The sequence below is a fragment of the Accipiter gentilis genome, chromosome 13 (assembly GCF_929443795.1).
Source record: "Accipiter gentilis chromosome 13, bAccGen1.1, whole genome shotgun sequence".
NCBI classification, from domain to species: domain Eukaryota; kingdom Metazoa; phylum Chordata; class Aves; order Accipitriformes; family Accipitridae; genus Astur; species Astur gentilis.
Window position 1 is genome coordinate 33558528 of NC_064892.1, and position 15395 is coordinate 33573922.

Genomic DNA, 15395 nt, shown 5'->3' on the forward strand with positions numbered 1-15395 from the left:
CAGTGCTTCTGTATACGCTCAGATCACAGAGTCAATGATGGCACATACAAATTTTCTCATGCAAAAACAGGAGGAAATTCTACTTCACTGCTCTGAAGTTGGAAACACTGGTGCAAATGCTCCAACATATTCACTGAATTGCTTGAACTGCTTTGCAGTACTGGAGTCAGAAGAAAAATGACTGCACCAGGCAATCTCTGAATCATTGCTTTCAATAACAGCACTAGAAAAAAGGCTTGTCAAGTTGGAGTTCCCCCCAAGCTGAATGACAAAGCAGTATTGTTAGGCACAATGAAATCAATAAGTTAAACCCTTATGTGAGTCCAACATTGGAATAGCCATGGCTTGAAATACATCCCACACAAAGAACCTTCAGTGACTGCATACGTCACTTCTAGAGGGTAAGAGATGGATCAGAGGTAAAAAAAAAAAAAGCAAGTCTTACATGCCCTTTTTCATGTATTCTATCTTCAGATGAAGAGGGAATATTCTTTCAATATTCTTTCTTATGTGTTTTGGGCTTAAATTTTAAAGTGCTATATGCCCCTTCCACAGCTTTGGGCAAGTACATGGGATGTCTTTCCAACCTCTTCATCGAGCCAGTGGTTCTCCGCTGGCTGTTTCTTTGAGACTGGTTTGCAGCCTTTGCTGTTTGGGCAGTATCTTGTGAGTATCTCCGGGGAGCACGAAGGATCCAGTTTGAATGTAAACTGTGTTCGCTTGTGCTGGTAGCAACTGAAAGACAGAAGATAATCTGGCATTAACAATTTGCCAGTGATAGTTTTACATGCACAGTGAGAGAACAGGATGCCTGCTGGGTCCTTCCTGGAGGCAATGCCGAGAAACCAACCTGGTTTCACTGCAAGATGTCGCTTGGGATGGGATTCATCTTATCTAGTATTTCAATGCCTGCAGTGTAAATACATATGTCAGAGCTAGTCCCTTTATACACACTTCTAAGGCACAGCTTATCTGACCTGTTTCAGATATCTACCTCAGCCTAAGACAAATGTCTGTTTCTCTCCACTGATTACACAGGATTGTTGATGAGCTCAGATAGGAACATCTTCATTTAGTTAGGCAATCCCATCCTTTCTGATGGAAACATACCATTATTTAGCCTAATCTCTAAATGACTTCTTTTTTTGCTCGTTGGAGAGAAAACATCTAGCCATTTCTCAATGAGAAAAATGAAAACCAGATGAAGAAAAATTTATCTTTTTTATAGCTCTCTTCCAAAGACAGCTCGGGGTAGAGATGCAGGGGTGGTGTTCAGCCCTGAGCAGAAAGCAAGCGCTATTCCAGCACTACACATGCTACATTTGGTCATGTAATGGCCACACACAAAACAGCTGCAGCCTTTCAACAGGGAACAAGCAATGTGTTACTGTAGTTTCACATACTGCATGTAATGGTCCTAGATTTGGGAGGCAAAACTTGGAGGAAAACTGTGTCTATTAAATAAACAAACAATGTTTATGTCTTACAGTGCCACTCCTCCCTCTACCCTCTGCACACCAAAAATAATCATATTTTGGCTGGTTTATACTGCACCATCAAAATCAACATCCACATTTGGCAGATCCACGTCAGGAACTCTCCGCCATCTCTCTGAATCCAGGTCTGCAATAACTGAGTCAAAGAAAGCTATTGCTTCTCTTACATCTGAACTGGACTGTGGACCTTTTCTCTCCATGAATGCCTGTTGATCAGATGGGGGAAAAAAGAGTTAGCTAAGGGTTGGGCACAATGACTTCTTAATGAGCAAACTGTATAAGGAAGATGCAAAAATTGTATTTGATTCTGTATTACAAGCTGTCAGAGAAGGACACCGGTCCAGACTGCTCCACAGTTTGTAGTCATCAAAGAAAGCTGGATAGCAGTCTAACAAACATCCATCTTGTTACATGCTCAACTCCAAACACCTTCCACTTGGGCACTGCTAGCCAGATGTTAGAAAATCCCTCAGAATCCCTGTATCAGGCCATTTAATTAGGCGGCTAAGTGACAGCTGGGCTTTGTGGCCAAATTTATTCTACCTAGCAGTAGGCACCTAATGAGACACACATTAGAAATGTAGTCATGCAGGATTCCTTCTGTAATTAATGCAGGGCTCCAATACCTTCAGAAGATGAGTCAGGCCTTAGGTAGGCTGAATTCCCCTCTGCAGGCAGCTCTTTCTCTTAGCTGCAAAGGGATTGTGGGGTAACTTGGTTACTAATTTAAGCACCTTATTAAAATGCCTAGGTTAGGTGAAATGAATCCAGATCTAAATTGCTAAAGTCTTTTTGAAATGGAAAAGGACCGTGTGTGCTAAAATATGAGTCATTCAACACTGTGATAATTCCCACAGGAAAGCCACGGGGTTTAAAATTAGGAGCCTGTCTTGATAAAAAAGCAAATGCCTGTCTATAAATGCTGAAGCAGTCATAAAGCCTCAGTTAGCAATTCTGTAGGTCCATATAGGATGAATACTTCCTGCCAGGCTCTACCTAATGAAGGGCCATATATTTTCCCTGCCAGTCCCAGCTAGGTGTATTGCCAGGCAGCAATACCAAAGCCAGAAAATTGCTACCCTGGGTTTCAAACATGCAAGCAAAGGATACATACTGTATCACATCTCTGAAGGACCAGCTTGTTCCTTATTCTGTGGAGGCAGAGAGATGAGCTAGCTTATTCCCCTCCTGACATTATGGGTTGATTGACAGCCTCAGAAGTGCTAAAAGATAGCTGCTACCACACATCCACTGAAAATAGTGACTGCTATTATGACTAAGCCCTTATTGGTTAAAAGGCATTTGAAAGAAATGCCTATGTACTTCCAGCATCTGACCCACCTCTCTATTCTTTTCTCTCACCAGATCCAACTGGAAAATTCTGAATCCACAGTCAGCCTGTAGTCCAGGTCCCAGGGATCTTTGGATTAAACCTCCCATGAGGACAGCATTGTCTGGACAAAGTACCTTGCCATTAATCATGTAGCAGGTAGGAGAAAGAAGTGAATTTCCACTGACAGGTAATTTGACACAAACAGGTAGTTAGGGGCAAAACCATTCAAGCCTGGTGATAAGACGAACCTTGCAATCTGTGGACATAAAATTTGTAGTTAGGAACCAGAGTATTCTGGCTATTCTAGAAGTCTTCTTGACCTTCTTGACCTGCTTCTCTCCTTAATTTTTGCCAAGCCAGGGCTGTGCAGCTGTCACCCTGCCATTTGTGTTGGCAAGAATGACTCATATGGGTGGCATATCCTGCTGATGTCCCTGTCTGTTCCTAAGGGGACCGCTTACAGAGTCAGCACGCCAGCCAGTACCAGGGCTGTTCATACGTAAGAGCTAGCTGGCCACAGTCAGATGACAGCACTCTTCACCTCAGCCTGTGGGAGAGTCACTTGTTTGCCAAACCCAAGCTAAGCTTTTGGCATTTTTTCTTAAGTGGTATTTTCAGTGGCAAATCCCAGAAATTCACAAACCTGCATGAAGCCTAGTTGTGCAGAATCTATCTCCCAGCCTCCTGGTCCATGGTTTTAGTACCCTTTTGCACTCATTTTTTCCCACCTGGCTGATGGTTAGTCATGTACTGCTCCGCTACATTGCTGCTCAGCTCATCAGGGAACTGGCATGCTGTAAATCTCCCCTGCCTCAAGCCAATCTTTGTGTGACAGTGCGCAAAGTCAATTTACAGACTATCTATAGTGTTGAGATTCATCTCCTGGCACCACCAGGACACTCTCCTGTATCTCAGTCATTCTCTTTGGACATTTCCCTGGCCCTAGATAGTAATGTCTTTATAAAAATCTATCTTCTCCAGCCCACTGAGCTGAGTATTGTTTCCTACTATTATTCCTAGCTTCTGAGAGTCACCGTTCAAAGCATTAAAAAGATGACATAAAGCCTAATAAAACCAAATGAAAAATCCTACTGACTGAATGGGTATTAGAACAAAACATAAAATTAAAAAATGTGCTATCTAGTCCTAAACACATGAGCCTTGTCCTTTGGTTAAGCAATGCCTGCAACAGAGCTCAGCTTCAGCCATTCTGACATTCCGCTGTGACACAACATCTAAATGTGGCAATAACTTTTTGGCAAGGTCTACCTGGCCTAATCCGTAAGTCAGCCACATATCCCTTCTTCCCACTGCCCCCATTATTATCCAGTTTAAAGACTGCACTGGGTAACCTGTGAGTCTGTTGTCAAAGTCATGTTTGTGGTCATGTTACCTAAACAGATCACTACACCTGCTGCAACCCTTTCTTTTGTCCTCACTGAATCAAGTTCAGAGTCAAATTAACAACTGAACTGTCTAGTGACATACAATCTACAAACTGCAACCAGAAGGAAGCTTTGCAATGCTTTTCTCTCTAGGATACATGGAAATAGTCTGCATCAAAGATGACATTTCAGTTTTATTTTTGTGGTATCATTACAGTAAAGGGTGAAGAATTATACTGTCTCAAAATGACCTACCAACTTATTAATGAACAATGAAAGGAACCCTTAAGAATTCCTCATGCCCTACAACCTATCTGCAGAGCTTGCGCTGATGCTAAATGTAGCACTGACAAGCTATCTGACCAGTCAGAAAATATCCTGTTTGTTTCAATGAATTTACAATTATTTTGTGTAAGTAGTTTTATGCCAATAAAAAGACTGCCAGTAAACCTAGGGATTACTGTGCTTGTCAGTCATTAACAGCTATAAATAACCATAGTGGATAACTCTAGGGCACTTATGGAGCCTGTCAGAGTATTGAAAGAACAGCTCTCTCTTTTGTAACATGTTTTCAGATACTTCCCATACTCTCATACCTCCTTCCTTCTCCTATTTTCTCTCCCTGCCCCCCAAACATAGGCATAGACATTTCTTTCCGTGACCAGTCACTTATACTTAATTTCACACTACTCAGAAAGAATCTGAAAGTATTTAGCAGCATTTCAAATGATGTAACAGTAAAAAGACAACTGGCTGAGACCAATAAAACAGAAAATCAACATAGGTCATACAGCTAATTGCTTCATGGCTTAGGACCAAGCCCATGGCAAAAGTTCTTAGGAATTACCTTAGAAGACTCTTTGGAAGGAAGTGGAAGAAAAGACTTCTTTCCAGTTTTGGATGACTTTGTGGATGTTGGGGAATCTGCAGCCATATGCATGGATTTCAAGTTATTGATGTTTTCAAGGTATTTTTTCCTCAAGGCTAGCAGATCCTGTAAGTACTTCAAGCAGTCCTGTGTCTTAGAGTACATCCAGTCTCTGTCTTCCTCTTTTGGCTGGAAGCAAGAGTCGATGCTGGTTGTACTTCTGCATTTTTTTAGTGGTTCGCTAACTTTTTCCTGCTCGCCTCCAAGGACGTACATAGAAGTGCTGCGGATCAATCTCACCGCAGAACCTGTGCCATCACAGTAAGGGATGTCATCTGTCACCTTTCTTCGGTGGGAGTTGGGGTGAAATATAGAATGGATCTTTTTGAACATAGTGTGTCACTTCCTCCCCTTTTTACGTTTTCTCTTTCAGCTCCTTAATTTAACCCTAGATCTGGTAATCGGCAGCTGTTACTCTTGCCCCCAGCAGACAGACAGTTTTTCCACTTGCTGTAACGAGGAGAAAAAGAAACCCCTACTGCCGCACAAAATCGCTTCCCGTCTAGCGCACTGTGAAGAGCACGACGGCAACGCCGCGGCGTGTTTTCTACTCCATTGGTGCCAGTGAAACAGCTTTGTCCCCTCCGCCGTTTAACGTAGAGCACAGGAGGTCAAATACCATGCTTTGACCTCTCCTTTGACCGCTGCTCCCCACACAACCCATCGGCATCCCCGCAGAAATTCCCTCTCCCCCGTCTGCGCCGCGCTGCTCCGTCCCCTCCCCGCGCCGGCGGGCCGGGGCCCGGGCGCTGTCCGTGGTGCTGACCCGCTGCCGCGCTCCGCCGCGCCCCGGGCGGCTGGCAGGGATGCGCTCTTGGGGGGGGGGCTCGTCGGGATCGGCCTCGGCGGGGACCTAAGCCCGAGCGGGGAGGAATAGTTTCGGGGGAGGGGAGTTCAGCTGCTGAAGGAAGCCGCTCTGGGTCTCACCCGACGGTAACCGGGAGAAGGCTGCGGCTACCTGATAGCACAGCACTACCAGGAACGCAGTGGATTCAGATGTCAGGCTCTATTACACTCAGTACAAAGATGCCCTGTGTAAGGGATGCCGTAAAATAAAACACTCTTCCAAAGTACCCATCCGGCAAAATACCGCAGGCAGAAACCAATGACTTTGTATCTTGCCACATTAGTTCTTCTCCTAGATTACTGCAAGAACATTTAATACAGTGGGTTTGATGACTGGTTTTTGGCTGAAAGCTACTGAGAACGTTGGCTATTATTGGCATATTCGAGCGCTGCTAGTATTTGTTGTGACTGCGTGACAACATGATGTATGCTTTAGAGATAAGCAGATAGCAAATTTGGTCAGTTCTCGTGACTAAGACAATCAGCAGCTTTTTAAAAGCAAGCAGGAATGTCCAGATTTACCATGTTCAAAAGAGTTTTCATAATTCATCCTCCTCAAGCACCGAGTGCTTGAGAAAATAATTATTTTGAAAGCCAACGGATATCACCCTGCAGACTCTACTGAGCAAATTTCTGCTAATGCCACTGGAAGTGCCAACTGAAGGTTTAAGCATCCGAAGGGCTGTAGGATCTCAACAGGAAAGGTAGGTTCTAATATAAATCTGCATCCATTCCCTCGGGAACTCTGATTTACTGGGTACTAAACATATACCACAGTCATCTTAAAACATGCACTTTGTTCATTTTATTTATAGCTAAAGTTGAAACGTTCTCATAACATAACTAAAAATTGAGGCAAACTAACTTTTTGCCACTTTTTCAGCTTTCTAATATTAGCACAGACACGATTCCCACTGTGGCTGAGAGCAGCCTAGAGATTGTTTTGAAATACACTCAGCTGCTTGAGATCTAGTACCTGTATAGAGGTATTCCATTATTGATTATCTCCAAAGTCCTACTCAAACCCACAGCTAGGTAATAGATTAAGTTGACTTTATGCTAGCATAAACTATTAGAACGATGAAAAAAGATGAGATCTCTCCCCAGAATTACATGCCTGAGGTGGAGAAAGTTGCTGGTCATCAATACTAGCATAGAATAATAATAATAATTCCATCCACAGACTGACTTCATTTTCAGAGCAAAAGGCTACAAGGGGGTTTTAATTTATTGTCCTGAATGAGTGAGGTAAATGTCTTTCACAGCCATTCTAGACACTGTGTTTACTAAGTTACGAAAATGAGATTGTTCCAGAATAACCCTATTAAAAATTACTTAGATTTGCTACACAGGATACTGGTCTTTTGTTATAGACATGATACAATACCAGTGAGCCTCAGAGAGGCACTCTAAGTGACCTCATAGTCACAAAACCTGTGATTCAAGAAAATCAGTGGGAGCTCAAGGAATTATTGACAAAGAGTTGAGCCAGTAAGGTCAATGGGAACTCCACCGAGCAACTGCTTATAGGATCAGACATTGCCTTTCAATAGCAGATTGATTTCTAAACTCATCTGGACTTACAAAGAGCTACAAGGTAAAGAAAACAAACAAACAAACAAAAAACACCAAAAAACCCAACAAAAACCAAAACCAAAACAACAAAAAAACCCACCCACAAACAAACAAAAAACCAACCAACCAAGACCCAAAAGCCCCCAAGATTCTGTCCATGAAACCACAGAAAAAGATACATCTGTGAAGAGAAAATCTGATGATATACACTGTGATTTGAAAAACATTTCATATGGGCCATAGATTTTCCTATCCTGCTTCAACTAAGTACTTAAAACATATGCTGACATCTCACTAATTTAAAGAAAGCTTTCAGGCTTTTAAGAAGGTTCTCAATTTCAAGCATGTTCATCCCCAATTTTTAAAAAAGCTTGCTGGGCGACACTCATTCTGTGCCAACATATGTGTGGTTCCCATCATTCACAATGGTGTTAAAATGAGGCAGGATTAATAAATGCTGAGACAATACAGTAGCTGTATTATGTACTAGAATTTCATTTGGAGTAATAAAAGGTCATTTACAATTATTTCAGACATGAATATTTTATTCTATGCATTGGTTATGGGCAGTGGGAATACACAATCTTCCTCTCCTATTGTACAAATTACTATTAATTTGATTTCTTCAGAGTTTCTACCGTAATTTAAATAGCTCCATGGATTTAGAAAGTTACAGGACAAAATAATGGATATATTTAAAGGTCACCGATGTCTCTAGTGTGTTTTGTGAGAAGAGGAATGCCCTATGTCTTTTTAAAGTATTTTCCTACAAGGCATTTGCATTGAAACATGTTTCCTGAGTAATGCTTTATTTATTTACAGTCAAACTCTGGTCCCAATGCACTTGTAAGTGTCCCTATTTAAGTAAATAGCAGAGCAATTATAATTCAACCACCATAGATCACAGCTCTCTTCCCCAGTGTTACTGCTGGGGACTGAATATGCTACCGTTATCTAAGATGGCTGGTAATTAAAAAACAGGGTCTTATTCAATAATTATTTCCTCCTGAACAAAGACACTCATCAAATGGCAAATATGGTTGAAGAAGAATATTTAGTCTGTTAATTCAAACTACCAAATTTGTGGACAGCTATTAAATCATAAATAAAGACCTCCCAAACAAGGAGCTTGTGAGAAGCAGATCAAATAGACCACACTAATCAAATAGACCACACTAAATACTTAATGGCATCTAAGATTACTAACTTTGACAAGGCAATGCTCATACCTTGTTTTTTCATTTGGCTACTTGAATGTGACTTCATTTTATTCAATGTTTTTTATTTTAGATGACCTTTTTTTTCTATTACTGCTTTCAACGTTTCTGTTTTCCTTGCATCTAGCAGAGTGATGTAAGTTCCACAGACCACCACCCAATCACTCCCCAAACTGCTTTTGTTATCTAGCCCTGACAATCTGGCAATTCCTGAGCCATCATGACTAGGTAGGAAAATCAAGTTAGAAACTGCAATGTACGCGTTCTGTTTAACTAAATTAACTATACAGTTGAACAAAACCCCATAAAATCAGGTCTATAGGAAAATACAATTAAAAGGAAATCACTCATCTTTGAAGTTTTTCACAATAACTTATTTGTCAAAATGCATTGTTATCTCTAGAATAACATGATAACATGCAAAGAAATCTACCTACTTGATAGTTACACTTCACCCTGACTGATACAAAGGAATGTCAAATCATCCTTGAAACAAAATAAAGCTCTGATGCCAAAGAAAACTTTTGACAAACTGTAGATGACAAGGTATTCTTTCTCTATCATAAAGTTGTATCAAGCTGTAGTATCTCATTCAGGATAATATATTTTATTATATTTAAAAAGTTAAAGTGAAAACACTCTTTGCTTTTAAAGAAAAAAAAATCCACACTTATAAAATATGTGAGTGGATAGTGAAGTTATTGAGCCTTGTGTTATTTTTGATAATTCAGAAACTAAAGCACAGCTGTCAGTCTCTGTTGAACTCGCTATGTTTATATAGCTACATAAGAGAGTAGATTGCTTGGAGAGAGCGAACTGAAACAGCCCAAACCAGAGGAAAAACAGAGCAAACAATTCATCACAACAGGTATCTACACTTTGCTCCCTAGTCCCTTGCTATTTACCACTTCATATGTTCCCTTGAAGTTCTGCAAAGGCACACAAAAACCCCACACAATCTCCTAGAGATTTAAGAGAAAATCAACAAATGCAGGAATGCTGAGACCACAGCTCAATACTAAAGAAAAGTAACATCCCAAGGTTTGATACCTGCATATGGTGGTTGTCGTGACACTCACTGTTTCAAAGACCACACATACCTGGAAAAGATTAGATGGTGGGGCATTCCCAAACCATAGATCAGGTGCTGCATGTCAGTGCTTTTGATGGGTGGCAAGAAACATCCACTATTAGAGGTGTAATACCACAGGACTCCTACCTTTCATTGACTAAAAGGGAAGATGGAAGAAGGGTGGACCTCATTATCAAGCAAAAAGGAATCCTCAGGAATGGTTGTTTCTTCTCTTTCAGCCCATGAAGGTATGGAGGAGTTCTGCCTCCCCAGAACTACTGCTCGATATTCTTCCTCTTTCTGGAAGTTCTCAAAGTATGGGAAATACCTACATGCATTTGAAATACCTACGATTGCTTCTCTGAGGCATGAAACTGGAGAAAGCAGTTTCCCAAGAATGAAGACAAAGATTTTCGTTTGAGCTGATTTAGATGTAAATGCAGTGACATCTAGATGCGTTGCTCATGTGAGATTTAATTGTGATTTTTTTTTAAGGGTACATGCTTGAGCCGTGCTGTCACCCAGGCAACGCTGACCTGCAAAACCAGCTGAGTCAGAAAATCGAGGCTCTTGTCAGAGGATGAATAGATTTTTTTGTAAATCTGGAGCATCATCTTTCCATCTAATCTAAATTTGAATCAAAGTATTTCCATTTGACTTAGACCCTGCATATTCTCCATAAATTTTCACTGCATGCAAAATTTACATTCATTGAATAGGTTTTGTTGCAGCATAAGCACTGACTAGGACCAACCAAAGCAGTGACTGCATTCCTATCAGGCATGAGAAGATAAAGAAATGCCATTCATGTACAGAGAAATGCTCGGGAAATGATTACACAAATGAGACCTCAGTCAATTTTATTTTTTTTTAATTTGGTATCCTGGCATCACTGTTGGGAAAAGTTTTGTGTGCATCCTATGACAAAGCAATAAAATGCACTCTAGCGAAACAGCCCCTGCTTCAGAGCTATCTCTATAGCTGTTGCCTGGCAGCATTTTCAGAGGGTGAGAGGTTACCACACTTATCCCCTGCTGTATCTGGCCTCCTCTTTCCCTTTGTTTCCTCGAATAACCCTGCTGTCATGAAAAACTCCATCTCTGTGACAAGCTTGACAAGGGAACTTTGTCTTGTCTTCTGTCACACAGGGTCAAGGGACAACCAGTTGGCCTTGCTTGTTTTATTGGAAGAATTCATGTCCTTTTAGTAGAAACACTGTTAGGACCTTTCAAAGCTTTGTTAGTCTTTGTTGAATTAGTTATTGTCTCTCCTCTTGAGTCTTTTGTTCCAAAGATGGCTGAAGAATTATTGTGATGTCTAGCTTGTTGCCTGTCACATCCATCACCCATTGATAAAGTCTTTGCCAGGAGAATGTGACAAATAGCTAAGATTCCTTCATGATAGCTCAATGAGGAATGGATGTTGTAAGCAGCAGTTCTTCAAATTAGTTTATAGAAGACAAACATTTAAAGGACCTGTCGGTCTTGATCTTTAACTGGATCATCTGTTTCTCATTCCAATTAAATTCTAATACACTGTTTATCCTTCCCACAGAGGAAGTCCACAGGGGGATTTATGAGAGGGGACAGTCTGGATCTTTTGGTAAGCCACAGAGTTGCCAGACCGTATCAGTCATCTCCAGGCAAGGCCCACTCATGATACCTACAGACATTTTGGTAGGGACCCTTGGATCCCTATGTCCTATTTCTATCTCCTTCCTACTCTGCTAATCCAATGAAACAGGGCAAAGACTAGTTTAACTGCAGAAGTAAAGAAGGAGCAGTTTGGCTGGGATATCTGAGAAAGAGAGACTCAGTGCAAATGAGGTATCATATGAGCACTAGACAGGATGGAAAGAAAGAGAATAAATACTTCTTGAGCACTTCCCAGTAGTTTTTTTGAGCATAGTAACTATTTTTCTGCTCAGATCACAGTGTCGCTGGGGAAAAATATATCTGTATACAGCCTAACACACAGTGGTCCTGCCCTGCCCTTGCTGCCGTGACGTAATTAATAAAAAGGAATTATTCTCTTTCTTATATTTTTCTTGAACATATCTCCTAGTACATCTCCTTCAGCACCTGCAAAAGCAGTTTCCAATGTGAGCAACTCTGGTCATGCTAAGGAATACAAGGAGCCAGTCAGGACCCCCTCAGCATACACCAGCTACCCCTGCAATGACACCCTACAAGGGACCGAGTCCTACAAAACCATCACTAGTATGAGTGCACACCACCAGCTGTCCACTCCAACAACTGCTGTTAGCACTCCATGCACGGTCGGAATGGAGAAGGTTTTACCAGTAACAAGTAGCTCTCTGAAGGGGAGCAACCCAAATATGCAGGATGATTATTAACCAGGATTGGCAGGAGCAGTTTTTGTTGCCTCTCTCTGAGTGGTCAGTAAAGAAGTGGGAGAATTCAGGTTCCATGTCGTACTTGCTCATTTGCCAGTTTTAACGGGAAATACTGTTGCTGGTAAATGTGAATTCTTTCTCCTCAGCTCGTTTGATCTTCTGCCTCTACTCACTTCCCACCTACCCTTCCACTGCTCTTGTAACGCAGCCCTGCCAGTGTGCATTCAGTAAGACACATTTAAAGGGTGGGGGAAAGAGAGGAAGAAGGGGCTGTCCAGCCTTGCTTACCTCTTTCAATCTAAACTTCAAAAAGTATTTCCCCTATACCCACTGTGAACAGTCAAATCATACATTCCTTAGAGCTGTGGCTATCTGCAGGGGCAAAGAGAGTTAATTTACATCGTCCCAGGAATTTTCAATCCATTAACATCATCTTCCACAGTAGCTGACCTACTAGGTGGGACCTAAATATGAGGGGAAAATTATTGTTCTAAAGCGGTGGCTGTGCAGAAGTTTTAAGTAGACTCGCTACCCGGCTCTTGGGCACAGGGTAGCTGCTGCTGGAATACCTGGATTCCAAAAGGCTACGTGAAACTCTTTGGCAACTTGCAAAAGTGGACACTGGAGGTGTCCCTGGAGTAGACGCTGCTTGCAGTGGGCTCACAAGTTTTAAGAAACTTTGAGATGTCTCACCAATAATATTCAAGGAAGTAAGACAAAAATAACTAAACCTTTATCTACTCATGTTCTTAAAGCAACCTGAAAACTCTCAGGAAAGGTACCTGGGTAAGATTTCAGTCAGGTCAGAAAAGCCACTGAGACGTAGGTGCAGGTGGGCAGGTAAGCTGAACTGGGTTTGCAGCTTAGTAAGATGTTTGCAGCAATCTGCAAAGCCAAATGACACTTTCCAGGTTAAGCTACTGATTAAATTCACAAAGTCTGCAAGTCAACTTAGTCTGTGCTCAAAGGTACATGGACATTTACACCTGCACCCTGAAATCAGGCAGAACATGTGCCTTTGAACCAAGGTGGGCAAAATACAGAGGTGCTAATGATGTTTTTCTCTGAGGCCTCCAGGTCAGGCAGGAGGGAAGTGAAGCTAGATGACTAAAATGGAAGGAAATATTTATGTGGACTGAAACAGCTGAGTCTTGCAGGGCTGTAATCTGAGCATCAGTGCAAACTGAAAGGGACCATCAGAATGGAAAGGACTGAGGTAGCCAGCATTCCTCTTATGATTTTTTTCTAATACCATTGTTAAGAAAAAGCATCTCCAGGAAACTGTGGTAGTTACAGAAGTGCACAGGCCAAAATAACAGATCAAGTCATGGCCAGAGCTGGCAGCAAGCAAAGGTCACTGCAATTCCAAGTCAAAACACAGTCAGCAAGGAATTCATGGAGGATCTTTAACACATCCACTGGAGCTAAGCGGATACAACAGGAACATCCAGAAGAATTTGCTGCAGTGCAAATGAACTGCAATCGATCATCCATAATTCTTCCTGCATAAAGAGAAATCCAATTGTCTGAAAACATGAGGCAGCAGAAACTGAGTTGATATTTCAATTTAATTCACTTCAGTTCACCTTATTGACTTCAACAGTATGCAGAATACTATCTTTTATCACTCAAGTGTCACTGTTCTTCATTTTTTGCATAGTGAATATGGTTATGGCTATTGATGTGCTTATGAAATATGCACTTAGATTCCTCCACAGTATGTCTGGAGGTGTGCCTGGGGATATCAAAAATTGCTCTGTGGTGGCTGGGTGGGTTATGTTTTTTGGGGGAGGGGGGGGAGTCAGGGGGAAAGCAGTAGGCTAATCTTACAAAAGCAACTTCCACAAGGTCACAGACCTCTTTCTTTACAGAGCTCACTGCTGTTGCAGAGTGTATAATGTCATTACAGTTTCCAAGAAAGACTCTATTTGTTCCATCTCTTTGGCATATCCTTGCAGAAGTGATTATGAGCCAGATTACAATTCTAAACCATATGAGAGAAAAATTATTATCAAGAGCTCTTGAGAGGATGATTGTAACCTGGAAAATGTCATTCTCCTCACCCTCCATGACAGATATATTTTTTTCTGAAAAATGACATCTGAAAATATAGATTACCATGCAGAGGCCAGGCTTTGCTTTCTGCCGTGCCTGAGGCCACGGGTTGGGCTCACAGCTCACGGAGGACATCTGACTATGGCCAGGGCATCTGCAGAACCTCCTGCCTGGCTTTCAGTAGAAGACAGCACCCACCTTGGTGAACTGGATTCCCTTCTCGCCTAAACGACATCGCTTGTCCCAAACCTTGGAGATGTTGTGGGTTGCCTGGCTTTCTTCCTCCTTTCATTTTCTTGCTCATCTCCTCAGCCAGCCACAGTTTGGAAGAAGAAGGGGGATGTTCACAGGGACTCAGCTCACCCTCATTCCCATGACGTGCTCCTTTTGCACCTTTCCGTTTTACCACTAGATGGTAGCCTTGACCTCCAGTTCCTCCATCGGGTTCCTGACCATTTCAATTCACCCCCCAGCTTCTATGGTGAGCTGTTCACCTACACCGAGTCAGGCATTTAAGTGACAATTCGCTGGGCTCAGGCATTTCGGTGTGCCACTGATTCGTACATGGGAGGTATAAAATCGTATAAACCTCCCAGGTGTAGTGGCATTCTCAGATAAAACTGTAGAGATTACTAAGGCTATGTAAATCTTTACTAATAGTATGCAGCTAGATTGGCTCAGCCGTGGATAAGCAAAGGAAAGAGAACGTGATCGCTGCTTCCCACCAGTCTCAGCAAAGGAGGTAGTGACCGGTGGTACATGGCTGGGGTTGCAAAGCCTCTTGAAGGCTGTTCCCTGCAGCAGCACTGAGCTCCCCAAGCTCCAAGCACCGCATGAACAAAAAGTGAGTTTTCAATTGTTACTACAAGAAATTACTCACCCAATACTTCCTATAAATGAATATTTTTATATCTTATTTCCGAGCAGCTCAATGTGAATTTTTATGTTCAGAATTCAAGGTGTTTAGGACGTACGGCTCTCATGGGATGATTCTCTGACTGAGAAAGCAGCTGTCAGTAGTGGGATACAGACTGCTGAATACTCACGATTATGAACTCAGGATTTGCTTTTGAAGAAAACTCATGTTGGCTGTTAGCCAACATCAATGAGATCAATGGGAGTTATTTCTGCT

The 15395-nt window shown here is 41.9% G+C and overlaps 1 protein-coding gene across 1 annotated transcript; it reads right to left on the minus strand.

Moving 5' to 3' along the window:
* Window positions 1-493: 493 nt before the first annotated feature.
* Window positions 494-5746, minus strand: C13H13orf42 (chromosome 13 C13orf42 homolog). Its single transcript, XM_049815961.1, has 3 exons — window positions 5062-5746; window positions 1555-1702; window positions 494-735 (listed from the first exon to the last, which is right to left on the minus strand). The coding sequence occupies exons 1-3, from the start codon at window positions 5473-5475 to the stop codon at window positions 494-496; spliced, it is 804 nt and encodes a 267-aa protein (XP_049671918.1). The 5' UTR covers window positions 5476-5746.
* Between the last annotated feature and the right edge of the window lie 9649 nt (window positions 5747-15395).